General features: G+C 41.5%; 1 protein-coding gene across 1 annotated transcript; it reads left to right on the top strand.

Annotated features, from left to right (window-relative positions):
- Positions 1-455: 455 nt before the first annotated feature.
- pkd2 (polycystic kidney disease 2) lies at positions 456-21901 on the top strand. The gene is made up of 14 exons (XM_086033140.1): positions 456-2035; positions 2466-2579; positions 3729-3862; positions 4445-4923; positions 5434-5662; positions 6185-6355; positions 6809-6990; positions 7860-7980; positions 8059-8157; positions 8230-8351; positions 9160-9277; positions 10458-10624; positions 10699-10846; positions 20023-21901. Exons 1-14 carry the CDS (start codon positions 1606-1608, stop codon positions 20227-20229), a joined length of 2721 nt encoding a protein of 906 aa, XP_085889266.1. The 5' UTR covers positions 456-1605; the 3' UTR covers positions 20230-21901.
- The last annotated feature ends 52 nt before the right edge of the window (positions 21902-21953 follow it).

Raw genomic sequence — 21953 nt, 5'->3', positions numbered from 1 at the left:
ATAATAAATAATGAAGAATTATCATTGGGCAACACGAACGATGACGACAAGTTTTGGTCACGCCCCGTGAAAAAACTTTCTACAAAATGTTAATTTATCATGGGACAAACGCGTGTATTTTTTCACAGTTTGAAACGGTTCCTAAGTGTCTTAATAACATGTTTGTGGTATGTGTTTTTTTAATAAATCCCCCGGTGATAACACTGAAAAAAAATAATAAATAAAAAAAATAAATGCGTAAACAAAGTAGCAACAACATTTTCTAGGGCAGTTTTGGATGTAGAATCCAAATATAATTAGTTTCCCCCTATTTATTCACGTTTTCATGTAATTTGACAAGTATTCCGATTAGAAAGAATCCGAATGACCAATCGGTATGAAAATGCTCAACATAAACACCCCAATTGGAATAAAAAATCCGGATCCGAATGGAAATTCAATCTGATTCACAGGGGTGGGATATTCCTTTTGCCAATCCGAACAAGCGTCATGTAATGTCAATCAGAATAGCCAGGCTGCGTCCGGTCTGCGCATGCTCTGTTTTGACGTAAATGCGTAGTGACGTCGTTGTATACACACTTTAAAATGTCATCGTTTTACCGGAGCTCGTCTATGATGCAAGAATTTGCTTTAAAGTACTGCTAACTTTTTTTTTTTATCAAGATGCTACTTTAATAAAAGTGTTAAAACAATCGGGAATACTGTGCTAAATAGATGAATGAAGTCCATCTTGATAGATCACGTGATGTTTAAATCGATCTCCGACGTGTCACACGGCTGAAACACGGCTGATCTGATTAACACGGTGAAGCCAAGACATGGGGTAAAGCTAAAAAGATACTGGCCCCCCTATCTTAGCTTGGCTAGGCTTGTTGTAATAGTTGTAATCGGGCTGGTTGCCATAGTAACAAGTCAGCAACATACACGTTATGTAACATCATCCAAACCCTCCACGAACTTTATTTAACCACAATTTGTCACTTTGCATATGCATATGAACACGCAACCAAACAGGCAAACTAATTGATAAAAACAAATCTAAACTCCAAAATGTTTAATTCAAAGTTATACGTTTTTAGTGTCAATGGGCGAGTTGCGTTCATTTTTCCAGGATTTTATTTGACGCCATCACTGATGTAACCCGAGAATGACTGTTTTCCTTTTTCTTATTTTTTTTTTCGGGCTGGGGGGGTGTACAGCGAAAGAACAAGATGGCTGTCCCGGGACGAGAAAACTTTTCTCGCTCTCATCTTTTTCACGGAAACACGACGATTTACCGTCTTCTGTAGTGTTTGTAGAAGAAAACAGCCAAGAAACAACAACTTAAAGCTTTCTAAGGCATCTTTTTTGTGTGTTTATTATTTTGGGGGCGACGTGAGCCATTTTAAAGGCGAAGCTAGTTGGAAGGATTTTTGGGCAACGACGTCGCGTTAGATTAGTAACTTTTTTCTTTAACAATTTTTTTTACTATTGCTTGTTTCACCGTGTAACGTTTTTGTCATTTTGTGAGGTGTTTTTTTTTTTTGTTGGAGGGGAGGTGACATATTCCAATATCCAATATCTGTGACGTATGCGCGTTTGGATTAAAAAAGTAGCCCGAGTACCATGAGTTCATCATCTCGGGTAAAACCCCAGCATACCGCCCGCTCGCCGTACAATTCCGAGGCGAGCGAGGGCATCGAGATGGAGAACATCCAGCAGCAGCAGCATCAGGATACGGCGGCCGCGGGGCTCACAGCTGGTACACCGTCCTCGCCGTCTAGACAAGCCTGGAGCCGCGACAACCCGGGTTTCGAGCCCGGCGACGAGATCATGGCAGCGGACTGGCCTCCAGCCAGCCCCGGGAGGAGGTCGGCGTCCACAGTCTCCAGCAACAGCAGCTGCAGCAGCGGTCTGGGCAGCTACAACGTCGGCGGCGGAGGCGGCCCCAACATCCACGGTGGAGTAGCCTACCCGAGCCCGAGTGGGGATGAAGGGCAGCGTGGCAGGCGTGAGCACAGCAGCTGTATGAAGCACATACTCCACAAAATTAGAAGTACGACACATTCTTCATCCTCTTTACACCCTATCTGCACTTTAAAATCTGAGTTGAAATTATGTATTCGTTATTTTATACGAATAAATATTGGTCAAGTGATTTATTGTAAATATTAAATAAAAACAGTAGAGGTGCCCAAATTAATCGATTAATCAAAACTATCCACGTAAAATTTCAATGTATAATTGCCATTTGATGATTTTTTTTCAATATTCTGGGGAAACTACTGAATGTGTTTTTTGTGGGAGTACTGTATTGGGAACCCCTAAAATGCATTATATTGTGTCATTCCAAACGCTCTTGAGAAAATTGGTGAGTTTGCAGGCATGTTAAGGCCCAAGGATTTGTTCATCGGAAGAACAATAGCAAACCCAATAATTCCAGTAGGGACCCCTACAAAACTGTACTTTGTCACCACCCATTACAGTTCTGTGGGGCACGGAGTTGATGGAGGACAACAACAGCAGTCGAGAACGCTACTTGTGGAATGTTTTGAGAGAGATGCTCACCTACATCGCCTTCCTCATTACCGTTTGCATCCGTAAGTAACCGATTCACACCTGAAATTCCACTGGTGACCTAGAAAACAGTACAAAAATCACCATTAATGAGTTGAGCAGACGGAATAATGTAGCACAGGAATTATATTACCCGACTGGCCAGAAAATTGAGAGCATATGTATTTCAAGTGTGCCGGATGATCACGGTTACATTTTTTTCTTTTCTTTTTGCTGCTTCAGTAAAACAAAATGCCATTTTGTGGTTATGGGCGGCTCAGGAAAATGTTTCCTGGCACATCATAGCCTACCATGCAGAGCAGGAGAAGTTGCTCTCTTTTAAGGCCCTGATACACCAAAACGACGTTCACCAACAGTGAGAGACGCTTACCCCCTGTGGCGACCGGCCGGCTGTCGGCATGTCACGCTGGCAAAACACACCGCAATGACAGACAGCGACGCTGACCACCTGTTTATTCGCATTTGTCACATCCCGTTGGTGCTCCAAGCGCTGATTTGCTAGCTAACAGCCAATCAGAGTGACCAAATGTCACGACTGGCGACGCCGATTCAATTTACGTAAACGCCCCCAAGATGCTTACAGACGGGTTACGACACTACGACGGTGGCCACTACACCTATCAGATGGCGCTTAAAGACGCCACGACGCTTCACGACCTCCGATGTCGGTTTGGTGTATCAGGGCCTTTATAGAGATTTATATTGTTGTGTAGAGGAAAGCCTCTTTCACACGGAAATGCCACAAAATTGGTCCATCGAACTGTGCAGCCTACGCAGAGCCAAGTCAAGTAGGATATTGACGTAACTGTGAGCTATCACACCGCAACTTGGAGTCCCACAATTAGATAACATGAGCATTGTGTAAAATACTTGAATTGCGACAATTGCTTTCAACACGATAGGGCGGGAGGAATTAGAGTAGGGTGTTAAGCTTCCTACCCCTGTCAAGACGTTATGGCTGTCTCGCCTATATTACAGCTTTAATTTTTACCTGAAAATGGACAGGTTGAATTTGCGCCTCTAAAATTTCAGGTTAGGGGCCACTGTGCCCCCAGTAAAAAAAGTTAGTCTGGAGCCCTGACTGTTGTGTACTGGATCTCTGTGTAAAAGAAACTTGTGTATTTAAAGGTGTATATTTGTGTGTGTGTGTGTGTGTTTGAAATGGTGTTCAGTGACGTACGGGATGGTGAGCACCAACATGTATTACTACACCAAAGTCATGTCGCAGCTTTTCCTGGACACACCCCTTTCCCCTGGAGAGGCAGTCACGTTTAGGAGCCTTTCAACTATGGAAGACTTCTGGAAGGTACATCACAATATACTGTAATCTCAACAATCCCAAAAACAGCTAATAGCACACCATTGAATAGAGGAGGGTTAGGCAAAGTATCGCCCGAGGGCCCTCTCCATTTTTTAAAATCATTATTAATTTATCTCTTTGCATAGTTGGTTGAAGGGTAGAATTTTAGTTATTTAAAAAAGATTCAATTAAAAACGGGTTAATTTATTTATTGTAAATGAAAGTTATTAAATATAATGTTACTAAAATAATTTTGCATAGTAGATTTTATTACATAATTTGTTACTTATAACCTAATTAATTATTAATATTACAATTTAAAAATGAAATTGAAGTTATTTTTATTAGAATAAACTTTTTTACATGCACATTTGACCTATTTTCATTCATCTCATCTACAAATACCCTGGCCCATCTGTCCATTTTAAAAATACACAAAGCTTTGCCCACTCCTGAATTAGAAATCTATACTTTAATTGGAGAGGTTTCAAAAAAACATGATGCTCACCATGTAAATGCCATTTTATGTAGAATACAATATATGCATTTTTGTAACTGCAGTATACTCATGACTCTTCATCCTCATAGTTCACAGAGGGGCCTTTTCTCAATGGTATGTACTGGGAAGTGTGGTACAACAACAAGAGTCTGCCAGAGAACCACACTCTCATCTTCTACGAAAACCTCCTGCTCGGAGTGCCGCGCCTTCGGCAGGTCAAGGTCCGCAATGACTCGTGCAGCGTGCACGAGGACCTGCGTGACCAAGTCCTCGCGGACTGCTATGACGTCTATACGCGCGCCAACGAAGACATTGCCCCCTTCGGGCCCGGCAACGGGACGGCGTGGACGCACGTGGCGGAGGCCGGCGCCAACGGGAGCAGCCACTGGGGTCGCGTGTCCAAGTACGGCGGCGGGGGATACTACCAAGACCTGTCCCGGACGAGAGAAGAGTCGGCGGTGCAGCTGCGCTTCCTCAAAGACCACCTGTGGCTCGACAGAGGCACACGAGCCGTCTTCTTCGACTTCGCTGTCTACAACGGTAACATCAACCTCTTCTGCATTGTCAGGTGAGAATTGTCTGCATGAAAGCACACTCTTATTACAATTGCAAAAGTGAACCCCTACATATTTGTAATTTGGCATTTGCCGCATATTCTCATATTCAATGATTTTTTTCGGGGGGGACATATCCTCTGTTATTCACTGAATAAGTCACCTAGGTGCCTGGATGGCACCAAAAGATGCATTATGGTGGCATGGAATTCAATTGCATTGACACATCACAACTGTTTTAAATCATAGAATGGAGGAGCTAAGTTTAGCCCGGGTTGTTAGTGGAAGTTCTGGACTGTCTACATCACGTATTTGTTTTTGTTCCAAAGAAATAAAATCAATCTGTAAGCTATTATTTTTAAGGCTAACGTTGTAAGATCAGTGTGGAATGATTTTTTTTTTTTTTTAATTTGATGTAATCTTTATTACTACAACTGTAATGATACTGTATATTGCCTGAGCAGCACACCTAATGGTGTCCCAAACAAACATACAAGCATAATGACTCTAACAATATTTGTCAGGTTGTTGGTGGAGTTCCCGGCGACTGGCGGTGTGGTGACGTCCTGGCAGTTCCAGACGGTGCGTCTTATCCGATATGTGTCCAGCTGGGACTATTTTGTGGGCCTGTGCGAGGTCATGTTCTGCCTCTTCATCCTCTACTACGTGGTGGAGGAGGCGCTGGAGATCCGCATCCACCGCCTGCATTATTTCAGGAATCTGTGGAATTGTCTGGACGTCTTCCTCATCACTGTACGTATCCACTCGTGCTATTGACTATTCCTCAATCGCGGCTGTCCCTTTTATAGACGGCGTACCCCAATTGTTCACCAGATGCATCGTCCACTTATATCTCGTTCTTTTGGCGAAGAAATTACGTTGCTCATAGACACTATTTTTCACACAAAGGTATTAAAGAGTTAATTTTAATCCCATTTGAACTCTGTAGTTAACCAAAACAGCAGCATTCAAACAGTCTCTCAGATAAATTCAAGTGTAGAGGATTATCACATGTACGTACCACTAGATGGCTGCAATTACCCATTTCTAACTCTGTTGCTAACCAAAACAGCACAAATTACCACCATGTGTCACTAGTTACATCATGTTGCCACAAATAGTGGCCTCAAATGAACCCAGTGTACTATTTACCACAATGCGACTTGTTGGCTTTGCCCAACCTGCTTCATTTCTCCCAACCGTTTAAAGATATGATGATATTCTCTGTACATCACAAGGCTGTTGTCAGTTGTCCATTGTGGTCTCCTTTTGCAGCTGAGTGTGGTGGCCATCATCATGAACATAACAAGAACAGCCATGGTCAGCCACCTGCTCAAGACCCTGCTGGAGAACTACACCACTCACCCCACGTTCGCGTCTCTGGCCAACCTGCAGCTTCAGTTCAACAATGTGGTGGCGGTCATAGTCTTCTTTTCCTGGGTTAAGGTATGCCTACTCCGGTATTTTTGTTTTTACAAAAATTGTAAAAGTTCAATTATTACGAGATACCATATTTTCCGGACTATAAGCCGCACCATTATATAAGCCGCATCTATCTATTTTGAAAAATTTGATATTTACTCCATTTACAGAACGATTTTGAACTGTAAATGTACATGTATGTACCTGAACAGATTCTTTCCTAACAGTGCATTTTAACACGGCAGCAACATTACTGATTAACTGTTGCGATTTTACAAAATGTAAGACTATGACAAAAAAAACCTTATGTTGCAAGAATAAGTAATATTGCAAGAAAGTCATTATTTGAAAGATTATTTTTAAGTGAATAACGATGTAATCTTTTCAGATAAAAATAAATTTACAAGAAAAAAGTTGATTGTTTGATGACAATAACGATTACGAGAATGTAGTTGTAATTGTAATCACTTTCCTCAGCTCTTCAAGTTTATCAACTTCAACAAGACCATGAGTCAGCTGACAGGCACCATGTCTCGCTGTGCCAAAGACCTGGTTGGTTTTGCCATCATGTTCTTCATTATCTTCCTGGCGTACGCCCAGCTGGCCTACCTGCTCTTTGGAACTCAAGTCAACGATTTCAGCACCTTCCAGGACAGCATGTAAGAACAGCAATACTTTCAAGCCCTCATACTATTTCCTCAAGTGCCTGTGCACCATTCATTGGCTGTAAATACCCATTGTGAACTCTGTTGTTAACCAGAACAGCAGCACTGAAGCAATAATTACCTGAATCATGACATCTGACACTACCACATGTTGCTCGGTACATTTTTTTCAAATAGTGACCTTAAAGAGGAAATCAACCCTTGAAATCAACCATTTCTTTTCAAGAATATGTTCCCAGCAGGCCCACTAGTTGAAACAAGGCATTCCGATTAATATTGCGTTTGTGGAATATGAGTTAAAGCGTAAGTCAACCGAAACATATTTTTTTCAAGAATATGTTCCCAGCAGGCCCACTAGTTGAAACACAGCATTCAGATTAATTTTGCGTTTGTTATAAGTTTGTTACATATTCTTGAAAAAAAAATGTTTGCGTTGACTTCCCTTTAAGCTTCAAAATCCACCCGTTTTTAGCCATCTCGGGGGGGCCATTTTGTCACTTCTGTTGACAGAAAATGACATCACAACTACTCAGGGCTCAGGTAACGACCAATCACGGCTCAGCTTCAGAAAACAGGTCAGCCATGATTGGTCGTTACCTGAGCCCTGAGCAGTTGTGATGTCATTTTTAGTTGACAGAATTGACAATATGGCCCCCCCGAGAGATGGCTAAAAACGAGTGGATTAACTCTTATTTTACAAACGCATTATCAGAATTCCCTGTTTCAACACTAGTGGGCTTGCATAGAACATATTCTTGGAAAAAAATATGTTTGGGTTGACTTGAGATAATAATAATAATAATAATAATACTTTAATTGTATGGGAAAATGTACTGAATGAAATTGTTGCTGTTTTTGTGTAGTTTTACTCAATTCCGCATCATCCTGGGAGACTTTGAGTTCTCCGAGATCGAGGAGGCCAACCCGGTGCTGGGGCCCGTCTACTTCACCACCTTTGTCTTCTTCATTTTCTTCATCCTCATGGTGAGCACGCACCTGTGTAACCTACGCAAACATCTGCTAAATACTCTCCACTGACACATCATCTCGTGTTCACCACAGAACATGTTCTTGGCCATCATCAACGACACGTACTCTGAGGTGAAGGCGGACATGTCTCAGCAGAGGTCTGACATGGAGATGAGCGACCTCATCAAGAAGGTAAAAGGGGGTTCTGCTTTTTAGCCAGCATCAAGTTAAGGAGCGTACCACTTAAAAAAGTGCTTTTGTTAGGGTTGTAACAAAGCCTTGATGAAGCTCAGGCTGAAGAAGACGGCGGTGGACGACATCTCAGACAGCCTGCGTCGGGCCGGAGGCAAGCTCAACTTGGATGAACTGAGGCAGCATTTAAAGGGGTGAGCTTGTGATCTCCACTAAGTCCGTGCCGTCCGGTGTTCACGACTTGTAAACACAGCTGTTGTACTGTACTATCCGAGTTTTCCAAAACTTTATTAGAGCAAACACATCATTACAAATACGGAGGAGAAAGTATCCGGCTTGACTCTGACTAAATCAAGGGCACATTTGAATAGTGGACGAGACTAGCGAGAGGCTGCGATGATGCGCACCCAGTCAGCTCACATATAGTACACAGTGGAAAAAGTAAATCCACTTGTGCCCTCGTTGGTCGAGCTCACGCTGGGAACCAGTCACCCCCTTTTATGAGTGCCTGCGTGTATGTACAATGCCTCCGAGTCAACTCATATCTTTGAAACAATGCGCCTTTCTGCAATATAGCTGCCGATATGGCTGTGTTGTTTCATTTTTAATTTGTTATGAATGCTTCTGAAAAATCCGCGATGCACCCGAGGACGCGAAAGTTGAAGCGCGAATTAGCGAGGGATCACTGTATAACAAACTTACAATTTTTTATGTGTGTATGCATGTATGTATATACTATACATTGAAAAAAATTGGGATGTATTGACAATAGTTTAATAGTTTAGTTTTCAGCCGTGAGTATCTACGACTAAATGACTCCCACAAAATGCTTGCTAATTGTCTATAGATATCTCAAGATGGCGGTAAAGGACTACTTTTGTCTATGCAAAGCTACTTAAATCACAGTTGCCTTGGCATCAAGCTGCCACAAAATGCCACCAATTTCAATTTTGTGATTATTGTGTATAATATGAATTGGTTGTTGGCGCTGCCTTGGCACAGGAAGGGCCACACGGATGCCGAGATCCAGGCCATCTTTGCCAAGTATGACCATGACAGGGACCAGGAGCTGACAGAACACGACCACCAGCAGATGAGAGACGACCTGGAGAAGGAGCGAGTTAGTACAAAGACCATCAGCCACACATCTCAGAGGGCTCTGATAGCAGTCATATAATCAAAATGGAGGACATGCGTTAAGTGTTGTGAACCACCAAAACAAAACGGCGAACAACAACATAAATATTTTGTTCGAAACATTTATTCATTATTCTAACACTGTGACTTGCTTCTCATGACTTTTTATTGCATAATGATATTTCTTATATCATTTTATTTTCATAATAACATAACAAAAAGGAGGAAACATATCACAGCATTCTCCATTTTAATTTCACAGATTGTCACTGTCCAATGAAAAACGGCACATTTTTTAGGGGGCGTTTCAGCCAAAAACATTTAGATTACAAAACTCACAAAAGTATGTTACGTGATATTACGAGGAAAAAAGGGAAATAATATATAACATTATGAATAAATAAAAATAAATCTAGTATTGCGAGGATAAAGTCGTAATTGTAATTTTGTAAAGTATTAACAAATATTCCAAAGTAATTTTTATGTGGAAACAGATGTAATATTACCCCAAAATTTACATATTGCAAGAAAAAAGTTTAAATTTTTATGAGAACAAAAATGTAATGTTACAAATGACTATGGTTTTAATGTTGCAAGAAAAAAAATCAAAATTTTACAAATATTTTGGTAACTTACAAAAATAAAACAAAAAATGTATGAATAATTAGAATTTTAAAAATCTGTTGCAGTATTGCAAGAAAAAAAGTCACAATAATGCCAGAATTAAAAAAAAAAGTTTATTTAGGTAATTTTACTTGTTTTAATTATTTATTTATCTATGTATTTATTTACTATAGTTAGAATGTTGCAAACATGTTTTGGGGTGTAATTTCACGAGAAAAGTCGTAGTTTTTATGAGGAAAATAAGGTGTAATATTACGCAAAAAGTATTGTAATATTGCAAGAAAAAGAAATATTATGAAAAAATAGATTAAAATAGAGTAAAAATGTGATTTTAAAAGAAAAAAGTTGGAATATTATGGGGCAAAAAGTTATTTAACAAGAACAATGTTGTAATACAGTGGATAGCGATCTGCTCAAAAAAAGCGAAACATTTGGGGATTGAGTAAAATAAAAAAATGAAGTATATTTTTTTGTTTGGATTGAAATTTAAAAAACATTCCAAATGATTTTCATGTTCATGACTGCGAGTGCGTTTGCAGGAGGACTTGGATCTGGAGCGCAACTCCTTGACTCGGGCGTGTAGCGGGCGCAGCCTACCGCCACGCGGCCAGGACGACTCTGAGGAGGACGATGACGAGGACAGCGGACACAGCTCGCGGCGCCGCGGCAGCAGCTCAGGCGGCGTCTCCTACGAGGAGTTCCAAGTGTAATGCGTGCCGGAGCCAAAGGGGGTGGGCGGTTGCCAGTTCCCCGCCGTGACGAGCGTGTTGTCGTTGGCAGGCTGGTGAGACGCGTGGACAGGATGGAGCACTCCATCGGCAGTATCGTGTCTAAGATCGACGCCGTCATCGTCAAATTGGAGGCCATGGAGAGAGTCACGCTCAAGAGGAGGGACGTGTTGGGAAGGCTCTTTGAAGGAGCCATGGAGGTATGGCATTCATTCATGGGCAATGCAAGACAAAAGCCTACTTTGAAACCAAACCCAACTTGGAAACACTACTTTAAACCCTAATTTAAAACCCTAACCCTACTTTGAATCCTTCCTTTGAAACGCTAGCCCTACTTTGAATTCCTAACCCTCGTTTTAAACCCTAATTTGAAACCCTATCCCTAACTTTGAAACCCTAACCCTACTTTGAAACCCTAAGCCTTCTTTGAAACCCGAATTTGAAACCCTAACCCTAATTTTACTACTTTGAAACTCTAACTCTAATTTGAAACTCCAACCCTACTTTCAAACCCTAGCTCCAGTTTTAAACCATAATTTGAATCCAACTTTGAACCCCTAACTCTAATTTGAAACCCTCATTTGAAACCTTACTTTGTAAACCTAGCCCTACTTTTAAACCCTAATTTGAAACCCTAACCCTACTTTGGAACTCTAACCTTTCTTTGAAACCCTAATTTGAAACCCTAACCCTAATTTGAAACTCTCATTTGAAACCCTAACCCTACTTTCAAACCCTAACCCTACTTTGAAACCCTAACCCTTCTTTGAAACCCTAATTTGAAACCCTAACCCTAATTTTCCTACTTTGAAACTCTAACTCTAATTTGAAACCCCAACCCTACTTTGAAACCCTACTTTCAAACCCTAACCCTACTTTGAAACCCTACTTTCAAACCCTAACCCGATTTTGAAAACCTGCTTTCAAACCCTAACTCTACCTTGAAACCCTAGCCCTAGTTTAAAACCCTAATCCGACTTTAAAACCCTAACCTTACTTTGAAACCCGAATTGCAAACGCCAACCCTAACCCTCCTTGAAAGCCTAACCCTAGTTTGAAACCCTAGCTGGGAACCCTACCGCTAGTTTGAAACCCTAGTTTGAAACCCTAACCCTAGTTTGAAACTCTAGCTGGGAACCCTAACCCTAGTTTGAAACCCTAACAACTAGTTTGAAACCCTAACCCTAGTTTGAAACCCTAACCCTAGTTTAAAACCCTATGCGGAAACACTAACCCTAGTTTGAAACCCTAACCCTAGTTTGAAACCCTAGCTGGAAACGCTAACCCTAGTTTGAAACCCTAACCCTAGTTTGAAACCCTAACCCTAGTTTTAAACCCTAGTTTGAAAACCCTAACTCTAGTTTGAAACCCTAGCCGTAAACCCTAACCCTAGTTTTAAACCATAGCTGGAAACCCTAACCCTAGTTTGAAACCCTAGCTGGAAACCCTAACCCTAGTTTGAAACCCTATGTGGAAACCCTAACCCTAGTTTGAAACCCTAACCCTAGTTTGAAAACCTAACCCTAGTTTGAAACCCTAGTTTGAAACCCTAACTCTTGTTTGAAACCCTAGCCGTAAACCCTAACCCTAGTTTGAAACCCTAACCCTAGTTTGAAACCCTAGCCGGAAACCCTAACCCTAGTTTGAAACCCTAACCCTACTTGAAACCCTAACCCTAGGTTAAAAGCTTAACTGGAAACCCTAACACTAGTTCGAAACCCTAGTTGCAAACCCTAACCCTAACCCTACTTGAAACCCGAACCCTAGTTTCAAACCCTAACCCTAGTTTAAAACCCTAGTTCCAAACCCTAACCCTACTTGAAACCCTAACCCTAGTTTGAAACCCTAGTTGCAAACCCTAAACCTAACCCTACTTGAAACCCTAACCCTAGTTTCAAACCCTAACCCTAGTTTAAAACCCCAGTTGCAAACCCTAACCCTACTTGTAACCCTAACCCTAGGTTAAAAGCTTAACTGGAAACCCTAACCCTAGTTCGAAACCCTAGTTGCAAACCCTAACCCTAACCCTACTTGAAACCCGAACCCTAGTTTCAAACCCTAACCCTAGTTTAAAACCCTAGTTGCAAACCCTAACCCTACTTGAAACCCTAACCCTAGTTTGAAACCCTAGTTGCAAACCCTAACCCTACTTGAAACCCTAACCCTAGTTTCAAACCCTAACCCTAGTTTAAAACCCCAGTTGCAAACCCTAACCCTACTTGAAACCCTAACCCTAGTTTGAATCCCTAGCTGGGAACCCTACCCCTAGTTTACAACCTTAGTTTGAAACCCTTACCCTAGTTTGAAACCCTAGAGTGAAACCCTAACCCTAGTTTGAAACCCTAGCTGGAAACCCTAACCCTAGTTTGAAACCCTAGCTGGGAACCCTAACCCTAGTTTGAAACCCTACCTGGAAACCCTAACCCTAGTTTGAAACCCTAGAGTGAAACCCTAACCCTAGTTTGAAACCCTAGCTGGGAACCCTAACCCTAGTTTGAAACCCTAGCCGGAAACCCTAACCCTAGTTTGAAACCCTATGTGGAAACCATAACCCTAGTTTGTAACCCTAGCTGGGTACCCTACCCCTAGTTTGAAACCCTAACCCTAGTTTTAAACCCTAAATGGAAACCCTAACCCTAGTTTGAAACCCTAGCTGGAAACCCTAACCCTAGTTTGAAACCCTAGCTGGAAACCCTAATCCTAGTTTGAAACCCTATGTGGAAACCCTAACCCTAGTTTGAAACCCTAACCCTAGTTTGAAAACCTAACCCTAGTTTGAAAACCTAACCCTAGTTTGAAACCCTAGCTGGGAACCCTAACCCTAGTTTGAAACCCTAGCTGGAAACCCTAACCCTAGTTTGAAACCCTAGCTGGGAACCCTAACCCTAGTTTGAAACCCTAGAGTGAAACCCTAACCCTAGTTTGAAACCCTAGCTGGGAACCCTAACCCTAGTTTGAAACCCTAGCCGGAAACCCTAACCCTAGTTTGAAACCCTATGGGGAAACCATAACCCTAGTTTGCAACCCTGGCTGGGTACCCTACCCCTAGTTTGAAACCCTAGCCCTAGTTCTAAACCCTAAATGGAAACCCTAACTCTAGTTTGAAACCCTAGCTGGAAACCCTAACCCTAGTTTGAAACCCTATGTGGAAACCCTAACCCTAGTTTGAAACCCTAACCCTAGTTTGAAAACCTAACCCTAGTTTGAAAACCTAACCCTAGTTTGAAACCCTAACTCTTGTTTGAAACCCTAGCCGTAAACCCTAACCCTAGTTTGAAACCCTAACCCTAGTTTGAAACCCTAGCCAGAAACCCTAACCCTAGTTTGAAACCCTATGTGGAAACCCTAACCCTAGTTTGAAAACCTAACCCTAGTTTGAAAACCTAACCCTAGTTTGAAACCCTAACTCTTGTTTGAAACCCTAGCCGTAAACCCTAACCCTAGCTGGAAACCCTAACCCTAGTTTGAAACCCTATCCCTACTTGAAACCCTAACCCTAGGTTAAAAGCTTAACTGGAAACCCTAACCCTAGTTCGAAACCCTAGTTGCAAACCCAAACCCTAACCCTACTTGAAACCCTAACCCTAGTTTCAAACCCTAACCCTAGTTTAAAACCCTAGTTGCAAACCCTAACCCTACTTGAAACCCTAACCCTAGTTTGAAACCCTAGCTGGGAACCCTACCCCTAGTTTACAACCTTAGTTTGAAACCCTAGAGTGAAACCCTAACCCTAGTTTGAAACCCTAGCTGGGAACCCTAACCCTAGTTTGAGACCCTAGCCGGAAACCCTAACCCTAGTTTGAAACCCTATGTGGAAACCCTAACCCTAGTTTGTAACCCTAGCTGGGAACCCTACCCCTAGTTTAAAACCTTAGTTTGAAACCCTAACCCGTTTTAAACCCTAGAATGAAGCCCTAACCCTAATTTGAAACCCTAATTGTAATACCCTAACCCTAGTTTGAAACCCTAGCTGGGAACCCTAACCCTAGTTTGAGACCCTAGCCGGAAACCCTAACCCTAGTTTGAAACCCTATGTGGAAACCCTAACCCTAGTTTGTAACCCTAGCTGGGAACCCTACCCCTAGTTTAAAACCTTAGTTTGAAACCCTAACCCGTTTTAAACCCTAGAATGAAGCCCTAACCCTAATTTGAAACCCTAATTGTAATACCCTAACCCTATCTGGAAACCCTAAAACTAGTTTTAAAACTTATTTTGAAACCCTAACCCTAGTTTGAAACCCTAGAACGAAACCCTAACCCTAATTTGAAACCCTAACTTTGAAACCATAACCCTACTTTGAAATCCTAACCCTTCTTTGAAACCCTAACCCTAATTATACTACTTTGAAACTCTAACTCTAATTTGAAACCCCAACCCTACTTTGAAACCCTACTTTCAAACACTAACCCTATTTTGAAACCCTACTTTCAAACCATAACTCTACCTTGAAACCCTAGCCCTAGTTTAAAACCCTAATCCGACTTTAAAACCCTAACCTTGCTTTGAAACCCTTGTTGCAAACCCTAACCCTAACCCTCCTTGAAACCCTAACCCTAGTTTGAAACCCTAGCTGGGAACCCTACCCCTAGTTTGAAACCCTAGTTTGAAACCCTAACCCTAGTTTGAAACTCTAGCTGGGAACCCTAACCCTAGTTTGAAACCCTAATAACTAGTTTGAAACCCTAACCCTAGTTTGAAACTCTAGTTTGAAACCCTAACCCTAGTTTAAAACCCTATGTGGAAACACTAACCCTAGTTTGAAACCCTAACCCTAGTTTGAAACCCTAGCTGGAAACGCTAACCCTAGTTTGAAACCCTAACCCTAGTTTGAAACCCTAACCTTAGTTTTAAACCCTAGTTTGAAACCCTAACTCTAGTTTGAAACCCTAGCCATAAACCCTAACCCTAGTTTGAAACCCTAACCCTAGTTTTAAACCCTAGCTGGAAACCCTAACCCGAGTTTGAAACCCTAGCTGGAAACCCTAACCCTAGTTTGAAACCCTATGTGGAAACCCTAACCCTAGTTTGAAACCCTAACCCTAGTTTGAAAACCTAACCCTAGTTTGAAACCCTAGTTTGAAACCCTAACTCTTGTTTGAAACCCTAGCCATAAACCCTAACCCAATTTTGAAACCCTAACCCTAGTTTGAAACCCTAGCCGGAAACCCTAACCCTAGTTTGAAACCCTAACCCTACTTGAAACCCTAACCCTAGGTTAAAAGCTTAACTGGAAACCCTAACCCTAGTTCGAAACCCTAGTTACAAACCCAAACCCTAACCCTACTTGAAACCCTAACCCTAGTTTCAAACCCTAACCCTAGTTTAAAACCCTAGTTGCAAACCCTAACCCTACTTGAAACCCTAACCCTAGTTTCAAACCCTAGTTGCAAACCCTAACCCTACTTGAAACCCTAACCCTAGTTTCAAACCCTAACCCTAGTTTAAAACCCCAGTTGCAAACCTAACCCTACTTGAAACCCTAACCCTAGTTTGAAACCCTAGCTGGGAACCCAACCCCTAGTTTACAACCTTAGTTTGAAACCCTTACCCTAGTTTGAAACCCTAGCTGGGAACCCTAACCCTAGTTTGAAACCCTAGCTGGGAACCCTAACCCTAGTTTGAAACCCTAGCCGGAAACCCTAACCCTAGTTTGAAACCCTATGTGGAAACCCTAACCCTAGTTTGTAACCCTACCTGGGAACCCTACCCCTAGTTTAAAACCTTAGTTTTAAACCCTAGTTTGAAACCCTAACTCTAGTTTGAAACCCTAGCCATAAACCCTAACCCTAGTTTGAAACCCTAACCCTAGTTTTAAACCCTAGCTGGAAACCCTAACCCTAGTTTGAAACCCTAGCTGGAAACCCTAACCCTAGTTTGAAACCCTATGTGGAAACCCTAACCCTAGTTTGAAACCCTAACCCTAGTTTGAAAACCTAACCCTAGTTTGAAACCCTAGTTTGAAACCCTAACTCTTGTTTGAAACCCTAGCCATAAACCCTAACCCAATTTTGAAACCCTAACCCTAGTTTGAAACCCTAGCCGGAAACCCTAACCCTAGTTTGAAACCCTAACCCTACTTGAAACCCTAACCCTAGGTTAAAAGCTTAACTGGAAACCCTAACCCTAGTTCGAAACCCTAGTTACAAACCCAAACCCTAACCCTACTTGAAACCCTAACCCTAGTTTCAAACCCTAATCCTAGTTTAAAACCCTAGTTGCAAACCCTAACCCTACTTGAAACCCTAACCCTAGTTTCAAACCCTAGTTGCAAACCCTAACCCTACTTGAAACCCTAACCCTAGTTTCAAACCCTAACCCTAGTTTAAAACCCCAGTTGCAAACCTAACCCTACTTGAAACCCTAACCCTAGTTTGAAACCCTAGCTGGGAACCCAACCCCTAGTTTACAACCTTAGTTTGAAACCCTTACCCTAGTTTGAAACCCTAGAGTGAAACCCTAACCCTAGTTTGAAACCCTAGCTGGGAACCCTAACCCTAGTTTGAAACCCTAGCTGGGAACCCTAACCCTAGTTTGAAACCCTAGCCGGAAACCCTAACCCTAGTTTGAAACCCTATGTGGAAACCCTAACCCTAGTTTGTAACCCTACCTGGGAACCCTACCCCTAGTTTAAAACCTTAGTTTGAAACCCTAACCCGTTTTAAACCCTAGAATGAAGCCCTAACCCTAATTTGAAACCCTAATTGTAAAACCCTAACCCTATCTGGAAACCCTACCCCTAGTTTAAAACCTTAGTTTGAAACCCTAGCTGTAAAACCCTAACCCTATCTGGAAACCCTAACCCTAGTTTGAAACCCTAGCCGTAAACCCTAACCCTAGTTTGAAACCCTAACCCTAGTTTTAAACCCTTGCTGGAAACCCTAACCCTAGTTTGAAACCCTAGCTGGAAACCCTAACCCTAGTTTGAAACCCTATGTGGAAACCCTAACCATAGTTTGAAACCCTAACCCTAGTTTGAAAACCTAACCCTAGTTTGAAACCCTAGTTTGAAACCCTAACGCTTGTTTGAAACCCTAGCCATAAACCCTAACCCAATTTTGAAACCCTAACCCTAGTTTGAAACCCTAGCCGGAAACCCTAACCCTAGTTTGAAACCCTAGCCGGAAACCCTAACCCTAGTTTGAAACCATAACCCTACTTGAAACCCTAACCCTAGTTTGAAACCCTAACCCTACTTGAAACCCTAACCCTAGGTTAAAAGCTTAACTGGAAACCCTAACCCTAGTTCGAAACCCTAGTTGCAAACCCTAACCCTACTTGAAACCCTAACCCTAGTTTCAAACCCTAACCCTAGTTTGAAACCCTAGTTGTAAACCCTAACCCTACTTGAAACCCTAGTTGGAAACCCTAACCCTAGTTCGAAACCCTACTTGAAACCCTAACCCTAGTTTCAAACCCTAACCCTAGTTTAAAACCCCAGTTGCAAACCCTAACCCTACTTGAAACCCTAACCCTAGTTTGAAGCCCTAGCTGGGAATCCTACCCCTAGTTTACAACCTTAGTTTGAAACCCTTACCCTAGTTTGAAACCCTAGAGTGAAACGCTAACCCTAGTTTGAAACCCTAGCTGGGAACCCTAACCCTAGTTTGAAACCCTAGCCGGAAACCCTAACCCTAGTTTGAAACCCTAGAATGAAGCCCTAACCCTAATTTGAAACCCTAATTGTAAAACCCTAACCCTATCTGGAGACCCTACCCCTAGTTTAAAACCTTAGTTTGAAACCCTAACCCTAGTTTGAAACCCTAGCTGGGAACCCTAACCCCAGTTTGAAACCCTAGTTTGAAACCCTAACCCTAGTTTTAAACCCTATAATGAAACCCTAACCCTAATTTGAAACCCTAGCTGTAAAACCATAACCCTACAATGAAACCCTAACCCTAGTTTGAAACCCTAGCCGGAAACCCAACCCTTGTTTGAAACCCTAGCTGGAAACCCTAACCCTAATTTGAAACCCTAACCCTAGTTTGAAACCCTAGCTGGAAACGGTAACCCTAGTTTGAAACCCTAACCCTAGTTTTAAACCCTAGCTGTAAACCCTAACCCTAGTTTGAAACCCTAACCCTAGTTTTAAACCCTAGCTGGAAACCCTAACCCTAGTTTGAAAACCTAGCTGGAAACCCTAACCCTAGTTTGAAACCCTAACCCTAATTTGAAAACCTAACCCTAGTTTCAAACCCTAGTTTGAAACCCTAACTAGTTCTAAACCCTAGCCGTTAACCCTAACCCTAGTTTGAAACCCTATCCCTAGTTTGAAACCCTAGCCGGAAACCCTAACCCTAGTTTGAAACCCTAACCCTAGTTTGAAACCCTAGTTGCAAACCCTAACCCTACTTGAAACCCTAACCGTAGTTTCAAACCCTAACCCTAGTTTAAAACCCTAGTTGAATGAAGAATGAAGCCTTAACCCTAGTTTGAAACCCTAATTGTAAAACCCTAACCCTATCTGTAAACCCTAAAACTAGTTTTAAACCTTATTTTGAAACCCTAACCCTAGTTTGAAACCCTAGCTGGGAACCCTAACCCTAGTTTGAAACCCTAGTTGGAAACCCTAACCCTTGTTTGAAACACTAGCTTGAAACCCTAACCCTTGTTTGAAACCCTAGCTTGAAACCCTAACCCTTGTTTGAAACCCTAGAACGAAACCCTAACCCTAATTTGAAACCCTAGCTGTAAAACCCTAACCCTATCTGGAAACCCTAACCCTAGTTTGAAACCCTAGCCGGAAACCCTAACCCTAGTTTGAAACCCTAACCCTAGTTTGAAACCCTAGCCGGAAACCCTAACCCTAGTTTGAAACCCTAACCCTACTTGAAACCCTAACCCTAGGTTAAAAGCTTAACTGGAAACCCTAACCCTAGTTCGAAACCCTAGTTGCAAACCCTAACCCTACTTGAAACCCTCACCCTAGCTGGGAACCCTACCCCGAGTTTAAAACCTTAGTTTGAAACCCTAACCCGTTTTAAATCCTAGAACGAAGCCCTAACCCTAATTTGAAACCCTACTTTGAAAACCTATCCCTACTTTTCAACCCTAATTCGAAACCCTAATCCTACTTTGAAACCCTAACCCTTCTTTGAAACCCTAATTTGAAACCTTACTTTGAAACCCTAACCCTAGTTTTAAACCCTAATTTGGAACCCTATTCTGAAACCCTAACCATAGTTTTAAACCCTAAAACATTTGTGTCATGTAAAATGTGAAAACCTCACACACACATGCACAAACACACACATACGCAAAAGTTGATTGCAAGCATATGGAAGGAAGGAAGCAGTCAGGAATTCAACCTTTCCTTGTAATATTCTACCTTTATTCTTCAGTATTACAACTTCTCTCTCGTCCAATGTGTGTTGTCAGGAGGAGCGCGGCAGCGGTCGGGACGCAGACGCTCACAGTGAGCAGGAGCGTCTGGTGAGGGAGGAGCTGGAGCGCTGGGAGTCGGACGACGTCTCCTCGCAGGTTGGCCACCCTCACCACGGCGCAGCCACACCGCGACTCCGCCCCCGCCCCCCTTCGTCACTGTCTATGGATGCCACAGACTCCATTGGGAGCGCTCACGTGTAAAAAGCAAACTCAAAAAAAAAAAGACACATAAAGAGATTCCTCGGTTGCGAAAAAATAAGAGCAATTATAACAATGGCCATACACTGACAGTGCGGCTGAGGTTCTCTTTATGTCAGGTCACAAAAACAGCGTCGGGCAAATGAAGGCCTGATGAAGGACTAGTATGAGGGACCACCACGGTGAAAAGAAATTCAATACTTGACCAATTTATGTCACATTGTTACGAGAATAAAGTGAGCCACTGAGCGCTATAGTGTGCTAACTCCATTTTTCATTTGCCTTCATGAAATAAAAAGGCAAAATCGGGGGTATTTATGTATTGTGATTTACATTTCAATGATTACTAATTTTTAAAATTGGCCCCTTATATGTTAAAATTGGAACTAAAACTTGATTTAGACTATTCCCTATTAATCTCTGCATGTAACTTAAAAATTACCAAAATGGAGGTTTGCCCACGCTAGTTTTTTCAGTGGCTATATTGTGAGAACATTAGTGTATTGAGTATTACAACAACCAAGGACCAAGGTACAATATTGTGAGAAAAGGGTTTTGCTAATGGCAATATTGGTGTTTCAAGAATCTGAAAAAAGTATAGAACAAAAAAGTTGAAATAGTACGAGAATTAAGTTGCACTGTTTCGGGAAAATTATAATTAAAACAATAAAATTATATTTTTTAAAAAAAAGTCTTTCTTTTAAAATGTATTTTTCTTGTAAAATGTGTCTTTTCTTGTAGTATTACAACTTTATTCTTTTGTCATAGTACTCCAACTTCATTTCCATAAAAAAGAAGCAACTCATAAAATCATGTCTTTTTGTGTAATGTTGTAATCCAACCTTTTTCTTGCAGTATAAAAAAAAATCTCGTAAAATGACAACTTCATTCTCATAATATCAATACTCTGTGAACTTGTACAACCTTATTCTGCTCTTTGTATTTCTTTTATTTTGGATTTTTTTCTTGGCAGTGTGGCCTTAATGCGCCTTTGTAGCAAACATCCTACAATGTGGCTTTGTTATATTTTTTGCGCACATTCACATTCCGTTGGTACGTTTGAACACACACCAAAAGAAGCACCTTTTTTTCCATGTTCGTTTTGTTGATTTTGAATTCACAGTACTTGCGTTAAGTGTGTATTTTTGCTTCCAATGAACTAGATCAGTGTTTCTCAACCTTTATTGAGCGAAGGTACATATTTCATCTCGGAAAAAATCTCACAGCACACCACTTCACCAAACGATGCACAAAAAGTGGATATACAGGTTAATATGTACCTTTACCTCCAGTGGAAGAACATTTAATTGTTTTGTGTTTTGCTGTACTGGCATACATAAATTAACAAAAAAATAAAATAAATAATAGCATATATTTGTCTAAATAATTGACATTGGATAATTTTTCGCCGCACACCTGATGATCTCTCACGGCACACTGGTTGAGAAACACTGAACTAGATTATTTTCAATGTAATGCACGCACACGCGCATGCACGCACACACACGCACACACACACAATGTAACTTGAAACAAACTTCAATTTGGAGTGCAACTAGTGTTCATGGGAAACCCATGCATTTATATTTTATCCTGTGCCTTAATATTTTCTTATCTGCCTTTTTAAAAAAAAAAAAAAAAGTGTTTATCAAATAAAAGTGATATCAAAATTGGAGTGATTGAGAGGTTTTATGGGGGGGATTTTTTTGTGTAAAATAGTTTATGTA

Source organism: Filicampus tigris, chromosome 6 (assembly GCF_054856515.1).
Source record: "Filicampus tigris isolate MCC_2025a chromosome 6, RoL_Ftig_1.0, whole genome shotgun sequence".
Lineage (NCBI taxonomy): Eukaryota > Metazoa > Chordata > Actinopteri > Syngnathiformes > Syngnathidae > Filicampus > Filicampus tigris.
The sequence above is the reverse complement of the archived record's forward strand: the minus strand, read 5'-3'. Positions and strand labels throughout refer to the sequence as shown.

Excerpts from the sequence above, each read along its gene's own strand:
- pkd2 (XM_086033140.1), top strand. The coding sequence starts at position 1,606 with ATGAGTTCATCATCTCGGGTAAAACCCCAGCATACCGCCCGCTCGCCG. Across the intron at positions 2,036-2,465 it reads CATACTCCACAAAATTAGAA|TTCTGTGGGGCACGGAGTTG; the intron begins GTACGACACATT and ends CACCCATTACAG. Across the intron at positions 8,158-8,229 it reads TGAGCGACCTCATCAAGAAG|GGTTGTAACAAAGCCTTGAT; the intron begins GTAAAAGGGGGT and ends TGCTTTTGTTAG.